The sequence below is a fragment of the Desmodus rotundus genome, chromosome 13 (assembly GCF_022682495.2).
Source record: "Desmodus rotundus isolate HL8 chromosome 13, HLdesRot8A.1, whole genome shotgun sequence".
Lineage (NCBI taxonomy): Eukaryota > Metazoa > Chordata > Mammalia > Chiroptera > Phyllostomidae > Desmodus > Desmodus rotundus.
Genome location: NC_071399.1, coordinates 25,819,438 through 25,841,230, shown reverse-complemented (window position 1 = coordinate 25,841,230; position 21,793 = coordinate 25,819,438). Strand labels below are relative to the sequence as shown.

At 44.3% G+C, this 21,793-nt stretch overlaps 1 protein-coding gene across 2 annotated transcripts in view; it reads left to right on the top strand.

Moving 5' to 3' along the window:
• The first annotated feature begins 271 nt into the window (after window positions 1–271).
• SLC20A2 (solute carrier family 20 member 2) overlaps window positions 272–21,793 on the top strand; it is a 42,701-nt gene continuing 21,179 nt past the window's right edge. The window contains exons 1-5 of one of the 2 annotated variants that reach the window (XM_045186741.2): window positions 272–823; window positions 5,181–5,321; window positions 6,881–6,966; window positions 9,764–9,860; window positions 18,883–18,999. In XM_045186741.2, the coding sequence (XP_045042676.1) occupies window positions 535–823; window positions 5,181–5,321; window positions 6,881–6,966; window positions 9,764–9,860; window positions 18,883–18,999 (730 nt within the window). In that variant the 5' untranslated portion in view covers window positions 272–534. The remainder of the gene's footprint in view (window positions 824–5,180; window positions 5,322–6,880; window positions 6,967–9,763; window positions 9,861–18,882; window positions 19,000–21,793) is intronic. The other variant, XM_045186740.2, reaches the window with a different exon arrangement.

The following is a 21,793-nucleotide window of genomic DNA, read 5'->3' as shown; positions in this document are numbered from 1 at the left end:
TTAGTAGGCTTAAAATGGGAGCTTAAAATTTATTTCTGGCTCTGGCAGGTGTGACTCAGTGGATTGGGTGCCGGCCTGCGAATTGAAAGGTCATCTGTTCGATTCCGGGTTGGGGACTGATGTATCTCTTGCATATCGAGGTTTCTTTGCCATCCCTTTCCCTCTCTCCAAAAATAAATAAATAAAATCTTAAAAAAAAATGTTTATTCCTGAAAGAACAAACTGACTGGTTGCTTAGGGTAATTGATCTCTGTTGTTTTCTTTCTGTTACAGGAGACATCCCAGCTTTCCCAGATTGGGAGGAAAAATATGGAATGTGTTTTACCGCTGACTGAACACAGCCAAATGAACTGTACTGACAGTAGCTTGAAAACCAGCAGTTAGCAGTTTGCTCAGGCTCTAACATTGTCCAGCACTTTCCAGAGCAAACTCACTGTTTACAAGAACTCTCAGCCTTACGACGTTTATAACCTCAAGCTTCGCTTATTGAAAATATTTCTGCGAAAGAAAAGTACCCAGAGTCCGCTTTTCAAAATGGCCTTGAATGAATATTTGTGGATGGTCATTTTAGGTTTTATCATAGCTTTTATTTTGGCATTTTCTGTTGGTGCAAATGATGTTGCCAATTCATTTGGTACTGCTGTGGGCTCCGGCGTGGTGACCTTGAGGCAGGCGTGCATTTTGGCTTCAATATTTGAAACCACAGGCTCCGTGTTACTGGGAGCCAAAGTAGGAGAGACCATCCGAAAAGGTATCATTGATGTGAACCTGTACAACGAGACAGTAGAGACACTAATGGCGGGGGAAGTTAGTGCGATGGTTGGTAAGTAGCATGACTCCTCATACCTGCGGGAAATGTGTCCGCTGACCCTCCTCCCTAAAGTGCTTTTGTCGTATCCATAGATGTGGTTTTTGCTTTAGCTCTGTAAAAACTGGGTGTGCTGTTTTATACTTGCTGTGTCTTATTTTTACTTTCTCTATTTTAATTTGGTTATTTTGTGTGTGTGTGTGTGTGTGTGTGTGTGTTCAAATATCAAGCAAACACATTTTCTCAAAGTTTTGGCAAACTTGGTTAAAATAGATTTCAGCTGAGCACTTCCCCTAATGTACAGACAGATATTTGTAGGGCAGCTCTTAGTCACTTTAAAGTTGTTTGAACGTTATTAGAGAAATAGCAAGTCTAAGAAAGTGTGTTTGAAAGATTTACGTAAGAGATTTCCTTGAAGGTTTATTTCTTTTCATAGATTTTCCAAAATCAGTTAGGGTTCAATGCTTTGAAAACTTGGATGCCAATAAAACAATACTTTCTAACTTAACTTGTAGTCTCGGTTTAAGTGTTTGTGTTTCAGGAAATTCTGGTCTTCTGCATTATTTGTAATTCTTTTGTTGCCTTTTGTTTTGATTTTCTGATTCTACTCCGGGAGCTCCATTTGGTACATTTCCTTTGTTTTCTGGTCAACAGGTCATTTGCATGTCACCTGTTTATAGTAGACTTTTATTGGTGGTTTCAGGTGGTCAGAGGAAAGCCAAGTGCTGAAGGCAGTGAAGTGTGTTAATGAGAGACTGACTGGCCAGCCAGTGTGTTTCCTCCATCGCCCAAGGTGACCGTAGACTTGAAGCAGTGCGGGGCCCTTCCCTCACTGCCTTGCTCCAGCTGAGAAGAAGATTCAGGCAGAGAAGCCTTAAGCGCAGCTGACAGGACTCTTTCTCTGCTTGCCTCTAGGTAGAGATGACGTCACAGCAGACAGCTGATCAATTCGGGTAATTGGGTTAGGGAGAAGAGGGTTAGAGAGGAATTCTACCACCTGCTGCTTTCAACAGGACATATCCTTTTGTAGGAAGAGTCCTGCAGTGGGAGGTAAGATGCTGGTGTAGCAAGGACACAGCCACATTCCACAGGTTCCGGGTTATTTACTGTCGCTGGCATTATTTAAACACCCAGGATGTGGAAATTATCTGCCAAATTTAAGATGATCCATTATCTTTTTGTTGCAGCAAGTTAGTCTGAGAAGTTGTTGAGGCATTTGCCCAGAAGCAGACCAGTATACTAAGGAATTAAATGCTGCTACAACTCGTAGGCTGGTGACACATACGTCTCAACCAAACATCTTGTGTGTTAAAGATGTAGGGTTCGTGATTGCTTTAATGCCGACGGCTATTGCAATGACTGAATTTTATTTAACTTCAGGGAACACATATTTTAATTATAGTCAGATGTAATGGAAAATTCTCATAGAAAAATAACAGTTACTTGTAAAATTCACTGTTGTATAGCTATGATAGATACCTAAGACATAATCACATTGACCTGAAATTAAGCTTTTTTTTTTTGGTCAGGATGATACGGGCAAGATATGTTGAAGGGAAGGGAGGAATAAAGAAAAACTGATAAAAGTAAATAGTAACAGCAGCTTCTTCTTTCAGCTGGGTGAGACTTGAGGCATGGTGGTGCTTAGTGAAGAGATTGGTGAGTGAGGCCGCATAGGGGCCTCGGTTCAACAGAGAGTCCCGCGAGTGGAGCTTATGTCGCCACTGACTTTTCGTGTGGACGGTTTTCCCACCCCTGCCTTTGGCCCTTTGCTGAAAGAATGAAAAATACTTACCTCAACTAGAATTTAGGTTAACCAAAGCAATTTGAGGTTTTGCTTGAATAACTTGATTTTGTTTGCTTTGGTTTCTTTCTTCTTATTCTCCCCCCTCTCCTCCTCCTCCTCCTATTTGTGTGAGTGTGTGAGTGTGTGAGAGTGTGTATAGTTAGAGGAATCTCAAAGCCTGTTTTCTCCGGAGTTTATATGGGTTACCCAGATTTTCAAAATTGGGCTCCTTGCAAATGGGAGCTATGTAAATTTAAGATGGTGGTATAATTATTATTGGCCAAAATCGCAACTGATTCTGTTCAGATGTCCGAATTCTCCCAATGTTTCTCTTCTAAATTCTACATCCATGTCTTTTCTCCCTCTCTTCCTCCCATCCTTTTACTCTATTTCATTTTATTTTTTCTCTTTTTTCTTTAGAAACCTCTGCCCAAGCCCATGGGTCTCTGTGCTTTATGTAGAGTTTTGGTGGCATTGGTTGGTTGAGTGGAAGAAATTATTCATGCCAGTTAAACTTGAACAAGTTATCTTTTGGGACTCTAGCTCAGCCCTAAAGCAATAGTCAGTCCACTTAGTATGAAACCATCGATGGTTCCAAAAATCTACTGAGAACTCCCAAATCACCGTCTCCCCATGGCGGTGCGCACGGTGGCATGAAGAAGCCATCCCCTTGGGCCACACCAGGCAGTGTGCAGTCCCCTTAAAGCTCCCCCTCTGCCTGTGAGCGCCGAGCCTTCTCCCCGCCCTGTGCTCACTCCCACCTGCCTCTCTGCCTTGTTGGTAGCGCTGAACCTTTCTCTGCCCTTCTTTCATCTTCCTAGGAGCCTGTTGTCTCAGGGATGCCCATTTCCCCCCATCTTTCCCTAGGTTTTGTCTTATACCCTTAATCTTGTGCTTCACCCCTTTTAGTAGCCTGTCATGATTTTAGGTTAAAATACAGTTATTTTTGCCACTGCTTCTCTTAACATGAATGTAATCCCATTTGTCTTCAGAAATTCCTGAGGTTAAGGAGGCCTCTCGCCCTCTCTCATTTTGCTAGGTCCCCGCGAATACCTGCCTCCTTTTCCCTCTCCTTTCAGCGGCTCCTTCACTCCTACCCATGGGCGCTCTTCCTTTCCTCCTTGCCTCTCAGGCAGCCCCCACCCCCTGGCCTTTCCTCACAAACCCTGCTGCTCCAGGACATATGTTACAAAGTCAGCCAGAGGACAAATCACAGCTTTCAGGAAGGAAAAATCTCATGGTCTGAATCCATGTGGGTGAGTTTATACCATTCTCTTAACATCAGTAGGTTATTTTAATTTCTGTAAGAACAGAAGTCACAAAGTTTGCCTTTTAAGTTATGGTTCTATGCCATGAAACATGCCCCACACTCTGGCTCTCCTTTTAAAAACAACCACACAGTCCCTGTGAAGGCCTAAGGCATAGTCTGCCGGGAAGCCTGGGTGCCGCCATGCCGCCGTCCCGGTCTGGCAGCACGGGGCTGGCCCCTGCTCCTTCCAGCACACGCTCAGGTTTAGACACGGAGTCACAGCCCACTGCAGCGCAAAGGTCAGCACGCCCAGCGCTCCGGAGCAGCTGTCAGTGTTGCTCACGAACTAGGACCTGCTCGGCCTTCAGTGATCCTCTGTAACTCAGATGTGTTTGAGGACAATGCCAAGGGACTGCTGGAAAGTGCTGCCGCCGCCGAGCAGCCAGATTTCCAGAATTAACATTTGGGATTAATAACGGGTCCTGCTTATCAGCCAGACTCTTTGTTCTCTATGTGCACTTTTCAACAACTGTGTCTGAAAGTGATCTCTCCCCTCTGATGCTCTCAATACTCATGGCAAAATTTGGTCTGCTTATGAAAATATCTGAAGTGAACTATAGCCCAGAAAAACATTAATCCTGGACAAGAATGGTGAAATTGAGGTAAAGGACACAAAGCCACAACTAAGGGATCCTCTTAACTCCTAAGAATAAGAAGCTTTGAGAAAACCCACAAGGAAAAGCTCCATCATTCCGGGCAGGGGCTGAGAGCAGATGACCAGCTTTGGGTTAAATGTCATAGTTCCTTCTCACGGGAGAGGCAAATCAAACAGCAAAGTGGCGTGAAACTCTCTCTTGTACAGACTGGTAGGGCACGGCCGATATTTAGCCCTCCTTATTACGTGACTTCAAGGCATAGCTGCAATGAAATCTTTTCCAGTGTGCAGCCTTTGTTGTTTCTCTGTGTTTATTTGAGTCCTTAACTTCTTGCTTGATCTTGGCCACACTTCATATCAGAACAAGTTCATTATCAGCTCCCTTACCTAAAGGTGACAAAGGCAGTTAATAACTGGCATCAAGAGATTTTTCTTAAATACTTTTCTTTAAATAAATCACCATTATCCCTTCAGTGTTGAAGACTTTTCTTTGACTAAAGTTCATTGAGTAATTTTGTGAGGACATCAGCACTTTGTAAAGACACGGCCCACGGAGAGCTACGCCTCGGAGTGTTATTACGGAGAAGAGCAATTTGTAGTTTGTCCTTTTGTGGCTGTTTGAGATGCTGTGCTCTATACCTGACTTTTTGTTTGTTTGTTTGTTTAATCTTTCAACCTCTAGGTTCAGCTGTTTGGCAGCTGATTGCATCCTTTCTGAGACTTCCGATCTCGGGAACGCACTGCATCGTTGGTGCAACTATAGGGTTCTCACTTGTTGCAATTGGCACCAAAGGTGTGCAGTGGATGGAGCTTGTCAAGATTGGTAATTACCGTTTTCTTTTATCTGTAAGAAGGAAAGTTTACAGTCTCTAGAATTAGTTTTATTAAAAGTTACCATTATAATATATTTCTTCCTTTAAATGTTAAGGTTTAGAAGATCTGTATGGGTAACGTGTCTCTCCTTAAAATTTCTATTGGGGGGATTGTGAACTATTATGTGTTAGAGAATTTTTTACCTACAAACACTCTTTTCTTTTTTTTTAAAGATTTTATTTATTTATTTTTAGAGAGAGAGGGAAGGAAGGATAAAGAGAGGGAGAGAGACATCAATGTGTGGTTGATGTTCACATGCCCCCTACTGTGGACCTGGCCTGCACCCCAGGCTTATGCCCTGACTAGGAATCGAACTGGTGACCCTTTGGTTCACAGCCCGCATTCAATCCACTGAGCTACACCAGCCAAGGCCAAACATTCTTTTCAAATGTTACATTGTTATCCAGCTTTGAAAAATCAATATTTGTTGTTCCCAGGAAGAAAAGAAATTCAACTCAATGAAATCAGTCTGTAATCAGAGGAAAAACTAGGTCCTAATAAGGAAAATACCTTTAGTGTCTAGGAGTCAGGGTTTATGGTCATGGGGAGGCCTCGAAGTGGGCCCAGTGTTGTTTACCTCACTGCTCTCGAGAGCACTGGCCTGCCCCACACAGAGGAGGTGCTCTCGTGTTCCTTCTGGGTTGTAGCCTGCCCAGCTGGGGCTGTTTTAAGAGGTCTGGCAACTTGCTTTCTGGCCTTAGCTTTAGTAAGAGGGAAATCCAGTCAGCCCCGTAGGTACCAACCCGCCCATTGTAAAAAGTGCTCTCTCGCCCATCTCCATCCTCTGGGTTGCTCATCCTTTTAAGAATCAGAGTGGCCCTAGAGGCTGTAGGTCCAGTGGATCCGTGAGCTGCTAAGCAGGAACTCAGGTGGCCAGGAAAGTCGCTTTAGATCCCAGGCTTCTAAAATCACAGCTCTCAACTGTCTGCACGTTAGAATTACCTGGGGGAGCAATTGAAAAATATCACTGCCCAGCGCCCATTCCAAACCTTTTAAATCAGAATTCTGGGGGTAGAGTCAGAGTATAACCAGTTTTCAAAAACTCCCCAGGTGTTTCCAGTGCGTAGCCAGAGTTGGGACCTACTAGGCTAGACGCTAGAAGTGCCAGGATGACAGCCAGGCTGGACTTGGCAAGTGAAATGGAAGGGGCCTGCCTTTGCACTTACCCTTAGGTTGGAACAAGGACCGGGTCTCCATACGGGTTGATAAGAAGAGCTGGCAGAGGGGCTCAGTGGGAATCAAGCCCATCTTCTGCGTCCAGAGCTCAGGGTCGCCCCCTTGGTGGGCTGTGTGCGGGGAGTGGGCCCGGTTCTGCGGGACTGCACGCGTCCTCGGACAGGTGTCTGTGCTGAAGGCCAGCTCTGCCCGGGCAGCAGCGTTCCTGAGGGCCTGCATGGCAATGAATAGTTCCAGGAATATTTATTAATGTTTTTGTTGTGATTGTATTATATAAGTGTGACTTGAACTATGTAGCATAACATTCATTATTCCTTTCTTTGAATTATTCAGTTGCTTCTTGGTTCATATCCCCACTGTTGTCTGGTCTCATGTCTGGCTTGCTGTTTGTACTGATCAGAGTTTTCATCTTAAAAAAGGTAAGTGAGGCTGGGTTTTGGGTTTTTTTTTAATTAAGTTTTGGAACTAATTTTGGTCCTACTCAATAGAAATTAATCATGAGAAGGGTCAGAGGAATAATCATATTTTTACATTTTTAAGGCACAGCACCCTGGAGTTAGAATCGGATTTTACTTTAAAGTAGGGGGAAGATTCAAGGTAAAGTGCCCAAGGGACCCCCTGGGACCCACTGTGAATACTGTCTCTTGCCCTAAGATTGAGTTAATTAGTTGACACTCCCAGGCATTGCACTTGGACCTCAAAAGGGAAAGGTAATTATTTCCTGGCTGTTAATTAGATTTTGAAACTCTTACTAAAAACAGCTGGAGAATTCCTTTACCCAAAAGTAAGGTGTTCTGTCTTTCTTTCCCTTCCTTCCTTTCCTTTTCCTTCCTCCTTCTCTCCTTCCCTCCCTTCCTTCTCTTTCTTTCTACCCCCTTTCCTTCCTTCCTTCCTTTTAATGAAGAAAGCAAGCTTGAGACACTGACTTTTTCCTGTCCTTAAAAGGATAAAAAGAAAGAAATATACCTGTTGGAGGTGTAGTTCATCAAAAATAAAATGAGATTAAAATGAAAACTTACTGAGATTAGTATTCTAGAAAAAAATGTATTGTGCTTTTTGACCGTCAAGGGGTTGTTGCAGTACTTTGTAAGCCAGAGAGCAGACCTGGGTCCCTGTGTTACAGCTCAGGTGAGCACTTCAGGAACGTGCCTTCTTGGGCCGCACCCTCACTTAAAGACGCAGCTGTGTTTTCTGGGCACTGCCTAGTGGTCCACGGAAGGGCTCACTCTCTTGGATAAGTGCAAACTCACCATTCCTTTGCCTGGGCTCCTGCCATCCTACTATTTGTGTACGTGTGGAAGGTGTCAGCCCCTCTTGCCCGTTAGCCTTCACCCTTTTTATTTCCTCTGTCTGGAACCCACTTTTTCCTGGCAAACTCCTGCTGCTCTTCGGTCTCCAGGTGTTGCTTCCCAGGAAGCCTTTCCTCCCCGCTGCCCGGGTTCTGGCTGGTTCCTCCCTTCTAAACCCACAGCCCCGTGTACCTTCTCATCGCTGAACTCTCATGCTGTATACTTGTTTCATTTCTTGCTTAGTGTTCTCTTTGCTGTTTTCTGTGTGAGAACAAAAACCACAACTGTCTTGTTCACTTTTTATTTCAGTGCCCAGCACTGTGCTTAGCACCTCAGAGACACTGACTGAATGTTGAGAGCAAATGGTGGACGCTTGGGAAGGTGGCAGAGCATGGGGGGGAGGGAGGGGGGAGAGAGGGGCAGGATGGAGGAAAGGAGACAGATCTCAATGAGACAGCTGTCGTTTGAGTTATAAGAATAGGTTATATGAGAAAACATAAGGTGATTTGATTAAAAACATCCACTCAGGACTGACACGCCTTCAGAAGTTATTGCCTGGGAGTTTCTTTGGCAGCCATTGGCCCCAAGAAAACAGCGTTTGGAAGCCAGAGGCAGTCGACCTTTGAGCATCCCAGGGTTTTGTTTTCAGTTCAGCCAGACTGCTTTTCATGGGGGACGTGACGGATTAGAAGGCTGCTGCGCCCCTCGTCCCAGCTCCTGCCCATTGGCTCCACGTGTCTGCGGTTCTTCATCTCCCAGCCTGCTCTGGGGGTGACTGTAAAGAGTTGAATCGCTTCCTACCCCCGCTGTTGCTGCTCCTTACACCTCACTACTGTTCAACTCAAGCCTCTTGACAGGTGCTGATGGCTGCTTGAGATGTTCCAGAGTAGGTTCTTGATGAGTTGTGCAGTTGGGCAAACCCACCTGGTTTCCACACGTCTGCATTTGACAGTAGAAATCTTTGAGATGGTCTCTACTTAGCCCCATTCCTGTCGCTCACATCAGTGTTCACATCGGATTTTCCTTTTATCGTGGCAAGGTAGTGATTCATGTGGGTGTGTGAATGTCTTCCGTGGTTAGTAGAAACTAGTCATTTTTAATTACTTAGGCAACATCTGTGTGCCAGTGCTGCATTGTGGAGTTCTCAGTCCATATTTTTGCTTCAAAATTCTCTGGAGATCTGCTTAAAACTCTCTCTCATATTCTCTTAGGTGTGATTTAGCCTAAAACGTGTGCAGTACCTTCCTCACTGAAGTTGTGGGGAATGCTGTACCAGAACCCTGAAGTTGTAAATAAATGTTATATTAGTTAAAGAGCCCACAGTTTTTAAACTTTTAATAATTGGAGGTTAAATACTGTACCTTATGAGAAGTTTTAAAAATCGTAGCACTCGTAATGTGTTTGCCTTACATATTTTGACAGAGCCGAAATGTATTGTGTAATGGAGCGAGGTAGACCTGTAGTCACGCAGTGGTGTTCAAGCCATTTGACTCTCTCTGGGCACCCTCGGAGGGGAGGGTCGAGTCTCAGAACATTCGCTGAAAGTAGGTTTTTTCCTCAGCTACAGTAGTGAGTGTCACAGGTTTTGAAGCAGAGGCCAGTCTCTGGGCTTCGGTCCCCAGGAGCTGACCTAACCTAACAGTTTTTCTCTGTTTCTAAAACTGACGTCAGCTCATGTGATTCCAGTGCTCTAACGTGTCTGCTGGGCACAATAGTGGGCTCTTTGAAACAGCTTTTGTGTAGGAGAGGTGGCCCGAGCTGATGGCTGTTTCTGTGAAGCAGTCACGTGGCAGTGACACGGCCAGCTGGTTGGGCCGCGTCTGTGTTTGGAAGACTTTTTTGTAACATTGTTTTGGATCGTATTGCCTGTGTTGGCTCCAGATGCTTCTTGAATCCTGACCTTATACTTTATCTCATTATCGCACAGGAGGACCCTGTTCCCAATGGCCTCCGGGCACTCCCAGTGTTCTATGCGGCTACAATAGCAATAAACGTCTTTTCCATCATGTACACGGGAGCACCAGGTAAGAAGTCCTTGGGAGCTTGCATCCAGCAGGCCAGGCGCATTACCATCTGACGGTTTGGTTTGTTGGGTGCTGGCCCTATTGTATCCTGACAGTGTAAAGCATCACTCCTGGTCATTAGGGAGTCGTTAAAAAGAGTAGGAAACACATTTGCTAGTTTTAAATATTCAAGAGATAGGTGAAGTACAAAGGCAATAGCCTTTCAAATTTACAAAAAGAAAACTGAAATTCTCTTTCTGCCATCCACCTCGCTGTGTTGCCTTAGTGGCTTCCTTGTGCCGTCTGAGTCTCAGAACAGGGTCTAACTCCTCGTGCCTCCCTGAGCTGGGCCTGGGGGGTGGGAGCACAGGAGAGCAGGACTGTTCACACATCCACACACTGGGGACACGCCAGGGGGCGCTAGACGAGGTGAGAGCACAGACGTCAAACCCCGGGAAACTGTCAGACCAGTGAATTCAGCAGCTAGAAGCTTCATTTTTTTTTTTTTTTTTTAGATACTGAAACCAAAGGTAATTTTCTTTCCAGAATTACTCCTTTTTTTCTGATTCTGATGGCTTTTGTTCTTTTTTACAGGAATTTGGGGGTGGGGGGGCAGGGTTAAAAGTTCTGTCCCTTTCCATTTTTAAGGGGTAAAGAAACATTTATGTACGCTATTCTTAAGTGCACACATTTCATTGTGGATGAACTGCCGTAACACTCGAATTCAGTACTTTGGGGCATGTTTCGGTAGAGAGGGTTTTTCCTGTCTCTCTGCGAGGCGAATCTCCTACAGCGGATCCTGAATGTGCCCATTGCTGTGGGAGGTCTGGAGCCAGCACATATGTTTTTCCTCTTGTTAATGGCATGTCATATTATAGTAGAAAAATTCTCTCTTCCCAAATGGGGGGAAATCCTTATGAATTTCTCAAACTAGGCTTTCTTAAGGTAGTTTTACTTAGATTTAAGTAGCCATATGTAATTATATGCTGTGCACTTCAGTATTACAAATAAAATGCTTTCTGAATGATTCTTACCATTACATAGCTACTTTGGCATCTCTGCAGCATTCAAAACATTGATCTTGGCCCAGAGTCATGTGGAAAAATGCTCCACATCGCTAAGCCATCAGAGATGCAAAATAAAAGCACAATGAGATACCACCACACATCTGTCAGAATGGCCATCATTAATGAATCAACAAACAACAAGTGCTGACAGGGATGTGGAGAAAAGGGAACCCTAGTGCACTGTTGGTGGGAATGCAGACTAGTGCAGCCGCTGTGGAAAACAGTATGGAGTTTCCTCAAAAAAATTAAAAATGGAACTGCCTTTGACCCAGCAGTTCTACTGCTGGGAATATATCCTAAGAATCCCAAAACACCAATTCAAAAGAACCTGTGCATCCCTATGTTCATAGCAGCACTATTTCTAGCCTAAGTGCCCATCAGTAAATGAGCGGATAAAAAACTGTGGTATATTTACACAAAGGAATACTATGCAGCTGTAAAAAAAAAAAAAAAAAAGAAGGAATTCTTACCTTTTGAGTCAGCATGGATAGAACTGGAGAGCAATACTAAGTGAAATAAGCCAGTCAGTGAAAGACAAATACCATATGATCTTACTTAAAAGTGGAATCTAATGAACAAAATAAATTAACGAGCAAAATGGAACCAGAGGCATGGACACATGAAACAGATGGATTGAAAGCAGGAGAAGGGACTAGTTAAAGCACATGTGTGAATGACCCATGGACACGGACAACAGTGTGGGGCTGACTGTGGGAGTGGGGGGCAGGCTGGATGGATGGGGCAAAAGGGGGAAAATTGGGACAACTAATCAGCAATAAGCATAAGCAATAAAATATTTAAATTTAAAAAAGTTGGTTTTGAAGTTTTGAACACTTGTGATCAGAATTTCCAGCCTGCCCATGAAGCATCACAGCCGCTTTAAGCTAGTTGAAAGCCCAAAGCTGAAGGTCGTGGTGATTGGAGAGAGGAAACCCCAGCCTCAGATAATGGCGGCCTGATGGCCCTTCGGGTTTTGTAATTCATGGACTTGCAGTGTGTTTGTCACAGTTTCCATGACCCATGAAAGGGACTCAGAGGCAGAGAAAAAGCACAGTGCCGACAGGCCCTGGAGCCCAGGTGGGGAGCGCACTGTGGCCGAGGGAATCTTTATCTACTCTCTGCTTGCCCATGAGCCCTGGCTCACAATTTTGTTCGGGCTCTCCGAGCTCAGGTTAGCCAGAGTGGAGGCTGGGCCGCGCTCAGTAGCCAGATGCCTCCCTCCAGCTTAGCGGTGGAGGACCCTGCACCAGGTGAGGCTCGGGGTGTCTCTGGAGAACTCCGGCCTGGAAACAGGCACTGGTGCAAGTACGGACAGTTTCTTTTTCGTTACTGTGTTTTTTTTTCCTGCCCTCTCTTCTTCTTATTCTCCAGTTCTTCCAAATGTCAGAAGTAGTCAACTGTGTGATTTTTTAAAATTAAAATTGGGCTTTTTCTGTTTGCTCTCTTTTTTCCATCTCTTCTTGTTTTTTCTCATCTTCTGCTGCACTTTACTGCAAATTTGCTAAAAGGATCATCTTACTGGGGGAGTAAATTATTCTAGAGAAAAGGTAACTATGTAATGGATGAGACACTAAGGATTATATAAATATTTCATATCAATGTGAGAAATAATATAAATGCTAACTTTTATTGAGCCGAGTTTTACATGAGTTAATCCTTTTAGCTCTCTGAATTCCTTTAGGAATTTGGTAATACTGCTTTTCTGGCTCCACTGCACAGGTGGGAAACTGAGGCACAGCAATACCGGGTACCCAAGGTCATATAAATAGTAAGATGCAGAACCAATACTTGAAGCAGACAGTCTAGACCCGAACCGCAGGCACTTAATTACGACATTAATTGACCAAGATAGAAAAGTCACGCCTGACTTCTGACTTCCGTAAGTGGCGTGGGTAAGATACCCGGTGTACAGTACCTGCTGCCTAGGGTCACACTCAGAACGAACGCATCAGCCTTAATACATTCCTCTGTTCTCGTCACTCTCTTTAAAAATGGCTTCCAGTATATTTGGAAACCTGGCTATACGTTTTTGAATATATTTAATATACAACTAATATGAATAAAGTAGTTAACCTCTTTAATTAGGAATATTTTTAAAATCTGTACAAGAACCCTGCAGCTCCGTGTCCCACGAACAGCACGCTCAGCGCCAGGGTTAAGGTTAAGTGCTCTGGCTGGGTGACTGTGCTGTCAGGAACATCCTCTCTCCTCACGTCCCCCACGTCATCCTACAGTAAGGACAGTTGTAGGGCCTCCATGAAAGGGACCCTGAATTGCATGAGGTAATGTGGGCAGGACACCTCCTCCAGCGCCTGGCACGTGACAACTACTCATACATGATTAGTTAGGGGCCATTTTATTACCGTCAGCCTTAAGTAGCCTCATCCTTTTGGTCTTAAGTCACCAACATATCCTGAGTCATCCAGTCTTTCTATTTTTCCACACCTACTGGTCTACAGTATTCCTTTCTTGAACTTTTCGGGGGGCTTGCCTAGAGGAGAAGGAAGACAATGGGCATGGCTGAAGGACTCGCCATTTTGTTCCTCCACCAAGTCAGAAAGGGACTTTCAAATATTTTGGTTCGTTGTGACTGTTTCTAGAATCGCTTGTAGGTGAGTTTAAATCTTACTTTTATTTAAACATTGAAGGTTGATGTTTGCCCCTCAAACTAGACTTTAATTACATACTATTTCTTATGTGGGGCTTCTCTGCCTGTCCAGCTGTATCATAAATAGCTGTGGTGTCATCTTTGGTGATAAGGCTGAGCTGAGAAGAGTCCCTTCCACAGTTCTGCTCCTTGCAAAATGAATACTTCTGCCTTTCTGCCAGTCTGGTGTTTATCTTCCCAGGTCCCTTTCTTCCTTAGAATGTTTCCATTCAACACATCGGAGCCTCAGAGATAAAAGGAAAGAATGACAGGTTTTTTTTAACAGAGATGAGTGACGGTGTTAATAGTAACCAAGTTCAACTTCAAGAGCTTTTGATTTATGCACAGAGATGAGTTCAGTGGGGATGCACTGGATGTTGAGTTATAGTATTTTATTTTGATTTCCTCTGTTCCTCCACTCTTAAGTTATTTTGAAGTTGTTTATACCTTTGGCTTAGTTTGATTTGTTTTACTTTGCATTTGATGTAACTTTTCTCAAATACAAGTCCATCGTATACTTCAAAGACTGAGGTACCACTTAAAAAAACTGTCTTTGCATTTTTTTGTCCTTTAAAAATAATTTGCAAGAAGCTAAAATAACTTCAGTAAATAAAGTGCTCACTTGGGTTGGAAAGAAGCCTGAAGTCTATTTTTAATGAGAAAGTCCCAGTTGTGTGGGGCCTGGTTTTTGTTCAGCGTTTAAAGGATGAATGGTGAAGTTCGCTGCTCGCCCCTCGGAGCAGTCCGAGCAGATCAGCTAACTAAGCTGCTGGTACTGATATAGAACTTCTGGGTCCGAGTGTGGTCTCTAGACCAGCAGCATCAGCCTCTCATGGTGACTGGTCAAAACGCAGGCTCCCAGGCCCAACCCTAGCACCCCTGTAGCCCGGGGGTTTGTGTTGGATCAGAGTCCCCGTGATTCTGACATGTGCTGCAGCTGGAGACCCAAACTGTAGTCACTTCTTTCCCATAACCTTTTACCACAAACTCTGCTGACTCATCACGGCTCTTACGTGACAGGTGCTCTTCAAAAGTTCTCACTAGCAACGTTTGCTCACTCTTTTTCACCAGGAGATGAGTTCTCGAACTTAACCAGGCTTGGTTTCTGGCTTCTTCAGAGCAGACTGCACCTGAAACAGGGCAGACACTCCCCATGCTCCTCCTTCCCCGGCTTCTTCCAACACCTCTAACTGCTCCTGCCCTCCATCCCTCTCTTCCTCCCCTTCTCGTTCTCCTCCTCCCCCTCCCCTAGATGTAGCTCTTCTGATCCAGGCCCAAGGAAATGAGAGCATCAGTAACCCCTCAGGCCCCTGCTGGCTTTATAAGAAGGAGCTTTGTTCCCAGAGGATGTCTGTATTCCATGTTACCATGTTAAAGTTTTGAGCCGCAGAGAAACCAGATGTTTCCACGGCAGTGACTCTTGACCCTGGGTCAGGAAGCTCTGGGTGAGAAGAACCTCCAGTTATCACCAAGGGCTGGATTCAAAGCAGAGTGATTTAAAGTCACTTCCTTTTCAGAATTATTTTAAACAAACCCTGGTTTGAGAAAGAAAAAAAGAAAAAAGATCCTAGTTAATAGGACAAATTAAGAAATAGAATTTTTAGTTTCAAAAGAATGCTTCATTTTCTTAAAGAAGTTGCTCCAGGATTCCTTTTATGCCTTTAATTCTCTCTGAGGCTTGGAGCAGGTTAATCTAAAACAAACTACATAAAACTAGTAACTCCGTTTATGACAGAAGGGAGGACTCGTAAAATGCGGCCTGCAAGTGAGGCCAGTGCGGCGTGTTACTGGGGAGAGATGTGCCCGGTGTGTTGCTGTGTGAGACATGAAAGCACAGAACAGTACATACAGTAAGATCCTACATCTGTTCCGTTAAGAAAAGAATTCTGGCAAACACTGTACTGTGTGTTGGTTTGTATCTGAATAACGCATGGAGGCCCACACACCAAGTAGTGAGCGGTGTTTCTCCGGGAAGTGGGTTCAGGAGGGGAGTGTGATGAGGACTCTTCACATTTGTCCATCGTGCAACTTTTGTACTGATACTTTTATAATAAGCATATATTATGAAAATATACGAAAAAGAGGAAGAGAAAAGAAGGAAAGTTGTAGGGAGAGGCTGATGAACAGAGGTGTAGGGGAGTTGCTGTGGACGAAAGCCTTGTTCGTTGTATAGAAGTTTTATGTTAACAGATTCTGAGGCTGATTGTCGTGTATGAGGAGCCAGGCGTGTGGCGAAGTGATGGCTCTGGAAGACCGTGCTTGTTTCCTGAAACTTCCGTGTACTTCTTCCCTGCGTCACTTGAATTGTGAGATCTTCAGGGGATTGGGAATAGGATTGTAAAGATGCTTGAGGTTAGAGCTAAATCACTACTCGCCGTATCTCTGCTGTTCAGAAGCTGGGAAGGGCAGGAGATGAAAGGCCGTTGGGAGGCTGGAGTGGAGGACGGGGGCTGGGAGCGTCCAGCCTCGGTTCCTGGCAGCCACTCCTGGCTGAGGGAGCCGAGCAATTCAAGCCGTGTCCTCGTTTGCCTGTCCACAGAGTGAAGGGGCGCGCCAGGCTTTCCTGCCCTCCTAAGGGGTAATTATTGGGAAACAGTTTGAGATCCTCACAGAAAGACAACTCAATACAAAGGATTTCTGTTAAAAGTTTTGTTATCTGTAAGTCTACCTTAAAATTTTTAGAAGAAAAACGTCCTCCCTTGGATGTACATTAATTTTAGTGCTTTCCCACGCCGAGTTTTTGTATTTATTTTTTGTCCATGAAACTTGATTTCATGTATTTAGTACAGCTCGGTTATTTATAACATAACTGTCAGTTTGCATTTCTCACATGCAGGCTTTAAAAGTAAACCCTCCTGTTCTTTTGAGGTCCTGTTACATTACTGACTTGCTGGAATAACCTGGTAAGCTCCAACGTCCGCTCCGGTTCCGCTCCTCTCTCCTGTCTTACCACCAGCGACTTTCCCCTATTTTCCTGCATCCCTTCACTCTTCTTCCTCCTTGGTGTTCTACTGTCTCCCCACCCTCCACCTTCAGCGATGTTTGTCCCCTGCCCTCCCTTCCCGCTCCTTGTCACTTGGAGGGTAACTTCAGAGCTATCTGGCCATCTCCCAAACCCCACCAATGACAAAGGCAATTCTGACAGTATAATTTCATAATCTGACAAGGAACAGGTGACATTATGGCTTATTGTCTAAGAAAGGGATGAAAAACTTATAAGTGACCTCAGTTTCTCGCTTTTGGATGTTGGTCCTGAGACCATCTAGAATCCCACTTGACCCCAGCAGGGAGCACGGAGATGGGCTTGGAAGAAGCCCAGAAAGCAGCCCTTCTCTGCTTCTGTTGTGGGCTCTGCTTGGCATGGACGGAAAAATAGGTCTGAGAGCAAAAGGGTTCACTCATTATATAGCTCCCGAATTGTTTCTCTCTCCCCACAGGGTCCAGGGCTTGCCTCCCTCAGATCAGGTTAGCACAATGAAGTCAAAAGTAGCACAACTAACAATTTTACCATCAACTAAACCAGGAGCCAAAGGAAACATGGGAAACCTCTTCAAAACCCAAATACTTTTCAGCTGTAGGAGTGATGCATGTTGATGTTAGTTAGTTGATGATGTTGGTGATTAACAGTTACCATTCAGCTTGGCAAGAGACAGTGTTGGAGTGATGCTTTATCACATGTGTTAGACACTGACATGAAGATAGAAAACAGAAGCCAGGAAGCCGTGGCCTGGTGAGGTCAGTCCCCGTGGTTTTTTAAGCAGCTCCAGGCTTCAGATTCTGGGGCCAAGCCGGGGCTGAGGCTGGCTGCCCGCTGACGCAGCACAGGCCCCCCGCATCCCCAGGAGTTTGGAAGAGGAGAGGTCTAGCCCCTAAGTGTCTGCACTCCCTCCAGTGCGCTCTTAGCTGTAATTAAGCTAGGTGATTCTAGTTCTTTGTTTTTTTATATATGCTAATTCACTCCCTGGATAGTATTAACTACCTATTCTGCCTCTCACAGTTACCAAAATGTTTAGTAATACCTTAACTGAATGACTGAGTTGGTTTGTATGTATAAAGTGGATAAAGATGTAACAAGCTTGCATCATTGAAGATGTATTTAGTCAAAGGGCAAAGTTTGAATAGCTCCCTCCTCAAACACATTTAACAAACTTTTAAAATTTACCAAAGTGACATGCTTGTTACGTATTTTCACAGTTAACATTATGGATGCATGTGTAGTACAACGTGAAGGCCCCTCCGTCTCCCGTCTCTCCACAGGAGCTAGCATTGTGTCCTTCCAGAACTTTTGCTGTATATTCACGCTTGTGGTAGCAGTATAAATGTGGGGTTGTTATCTTCTTAAGACATATATTGGATCCTGCTGTGCATACTATTATCCACTCAGCCGTTCTTGCTTAACTAGATCTTGGGCCTCTTTCCTTATCAGCGCTTACAGATCTACCTCATTTTCATGACTGAGGACTATAATTACTTCACATTTCCATAATCATACAAACACTGGTTGTCTTGCAAATTCCTGCTATTGCAAGAATGGCCCCCGTAGGTATTCTAGTGTGTCCACCGTGTGTTCCTGCGCAGGTGTGCGTGGGTCAGTTGTACACCTGTGAACGTGTGTGAAATGTGCCTGTTGCCACCAGTGACAGAAGACGTGCACAGTTCAGAGTGATGAGCTCGGGAGACATTCCGGCGCCGGAAGCCATGCGCACCTCTGCCCTGTGATGGGCTAATGTGATTGCAACGTAGCGTGCATTACTGCCTTTTTAGTGAAAAGTTTTTCTGTGTTTTAATTCCATGAATTGACACTCCAAAGGGTTCAGTTTGAAGGTCGACGTCCTGTTAAAACTCCTCTATTCCTAAGCTGATTTTTAAACAGATTCACGTGGGTGGTCAGAGTGGCACATCACTTAAAGCAGGGCTGCTGCCTCGTGGGGAGCCGCAGGTGGCAGCGACCGCGGCAGTGGGCCCGCTGACGGGACGCAGGATGCACCCCTTTTTCCTAGCCACGCTTGTCCACTCGGGAATTTACCTGTTGATATAAGATGCAAATGGTTCTATTGCCACTTAATAGGCTGCTTGTGCCAAGTGGGTGAAACTTTAATAATTATTAGGTTACTGACTATTTTAACCACATACTCACAAGGTAGAGTGTGTCTTAAACACACAGCTTTCTATCCCAAAAAGTATAGCATATTTTTTTTTAATGGAGAGCTTTATTAAATACAAAATCCAGGTGACTGGTTTGGGGTTGGGGGACAGAAAGTATGTTGGTTTGAGGTTGACCTTCCAGAAAGTGTCCCCTGAGACGCCTGCTGTCGTTTCTGTTTCCCAGTGCTCGGCCTGGTCCTGCCCATGTGGGCCATAGCGCTCATCTCCTTTGGGGTAGCACTGCTCTTCGCCTTTTTCGTGTGGCTCTTTGTGTGTCCCTGGATGCGGAGGAAAATAGCAGGTAAGCGCTCTTTTCTTCTTCTGATTTACCAGGGTGCTCCCCGTTGCGGAGACTTCGGACACAATGCCCAGTTATCCCTACTAACGGCGGGAAGTGTCAGCACAGCTAAGTCAGCGCCTTGTTTCTACCTGGCGGCCATCGAGCTCTTGCCTAACTATCAGGGAGTAGTTACATTTACACAGTCCTAAAATTACATTCGGCCTTTTGAAGGCAACTGCGAGGCTGATGTGGCCTCGGTGAAAATGAGTTTGACACCCCTGCTCTAGAAGATGCGCTGAGACACGTGCCCAGGCCTTGTCTCTTGGTTCCTGACTGCTTTCTGGCTCACACGTTTTGTTGACAACTTGTGACCCAGGTGAGCAGAAGGTCCTAGTTGTGTGGATAAGTGGAAGTTAACTGCAGTTAAATTCTACCAGCCTGACGAAAAACGTTAGTCTTCTGGGAAATGCAAATTAATACCGCAATAAGATATTACTTCACACCTACAAGAACAGCTAAAAATAAAAGTCTAGCAACACCAAGCGTTGGTGAAGAAGTGGAGTAACTTTATTTATGGTGAAATATAAAGTGGTATAACCACTTCGGAAATTAGTTCAGCAGTTTCCTATAAAGTGAAATATACACTTAGCATATGACCCAGTAATTCCACTCCTAGGTACTTATCCAAGAGCCATGAAAATGTATGTTTATGAAAATACTTGTACACAAATCATTTGGTCATGATTGCCAAAAACCGGAAACAACCCAAATGTTTATTAACAGGTTAATAGATAACCGACTTGTGGTATATTCATACATTAGAAGCCTATACTGAGCAAGAAAGAGAACACACTGCTTACTGTAGGCACAGCAACAGGACAAATTTCACAGACTTTATATTGAGCAAAAGAAGCCAGCTACGGAAGGGTGCACACCAGGGGACTCCAGGGGAATTCATCTGTAGACAGAAGTCACTGGTGGTTGAGGCCGGGGTGGGGGGCCGGGTGGGGGGTGGTGCTTGCAGCAGACAACATGCGAGGGGCTCAAGGGAACTTGGCAGGGACACGGGATGTGCGCTGTCCTCAGGGTGGCGCGGTCACAGGGTGTGCTTGCTTGTTGCTACAGGTTATCTACCTGCACATTTAAGATGTATGAATTTTATTGTATGTACACTATACCTCAGTGAAGACAATGTTTAAAGAAAGAAGGAGAATATGGCTTAGAAAGCTGACAGAGCTACTTTCCTGTCACTAGCAACATAATTGAATTCCAAGCCCTGAGGCCACATGTTTCTACAGAGCTCTCAAAAGAGAAGAAGTATTTCCTTTTGGCCTCGGTGTGGACTCCACAATCACGTTTCAGTGTGGACATGTCTGAATTTGCAAATTCACATCTGAAAGAAGACAAAGCAAACGGGATACACCAGGCTCAGGAATCGGAGGACTCAGCACAGATGCCGGTTCCTCTCGGGTTGATCTATAGATTTAACACAATTTAAGTAAAAATCCCAGCGGGATATTTTGTAGGTACACACAGGCTGCTCTAAAAATTTATAATGAAGGCAAAGAAACTACAAGAGCTAAAACAATTTTGAACAAGAATAAAGTTGGAGGATTCACCCTACTCGACTTTAAGACTCACTATAAAGCTGTAAGACAGTGTGGTATTAATGAACAGATCACATCTAGATGAGCAGAACAGAAATAGGCTGACACAAATATGACAGATTGATTTTCAACAAAGTACAAAGGCGGTTCAGTGGAGAAAGAAAGGTATTCACAACAAATGGTACTGGAACAATTGGACAGCCATGTGCAAAAAAAAAAATCTTGACCTAATCCTTACTCACTGTAAAAAAAATTAACTCAAAATCCATTATAGATCTAAATATAAAATCAAAGACAATAAGATTTATAGAGGGAAAAAAAATCAGGGGAATCTTTTGTGGCCATGGGTTAAGAGTTTTGAGATAGAACACCAAAAACAGAGCTCATGCAAGATGTTGGGAAATTGCATTTCATCCAAATTAAAACGATTGCTCTGTGAGAGACAAGAGAATGAAAAAGACAAGCTGTAGGCTGGGAGACAATGTTTGCAAACCCCCACCAGAGGACTTACATTCACAATATATAAAGAAATCTAAGAAAACCCAGTTTGAAAAAATGAGCAAAACATTTGAACACTTTATCAAAGAATGGCAGATAAGTCCATGAAAAGATGCCCACATCCCTTGCTCTCAGGGAAAAGCAGGTTACAAATCCCCTGAGACATCCTTACACACCTATTTGAATGGCTCTATATAAAAAAGACAATGCTAAGTGCCGATGAGGATAAGGGGCAGTGGAACGCTCATACAGTATGGGACAGCCACTCAAGGAAATAGCTTGGCAGTTTCTTATAGGATTAGATACACACTTGCCCACTCCTAGGTATTTACCCTAGAGAAATGAAAAGTTGAATTTACACGGAAGTGTGGATCTGAATGTTTGTAGCAGCTTTATTTGCGATCACCCAAAACTAGACAGATTATGCGCAGGATGAATAAACTATGGTATAGCCCTATGTTGGAATACTACTCAGCGGTGTGAAAGATGAACCACTGATACCCGTAACAACGTGGATGAATCTCAAAGGCATCCTGCCAATTAAAGAAGCCAGTTTTTGAAAATTAAAGGTCGTATGGTTTTATTTATATGACATCCTGAAAAAGGCAGAAGTATAGGGACAGAGGCCAGATCAGGGGTTGTCAAGGCTTAGGTTTGAGCAAAGGGTTTGATTGCAGGGAGCTGTGGGGAATGATGGAACCCTTCTCCAT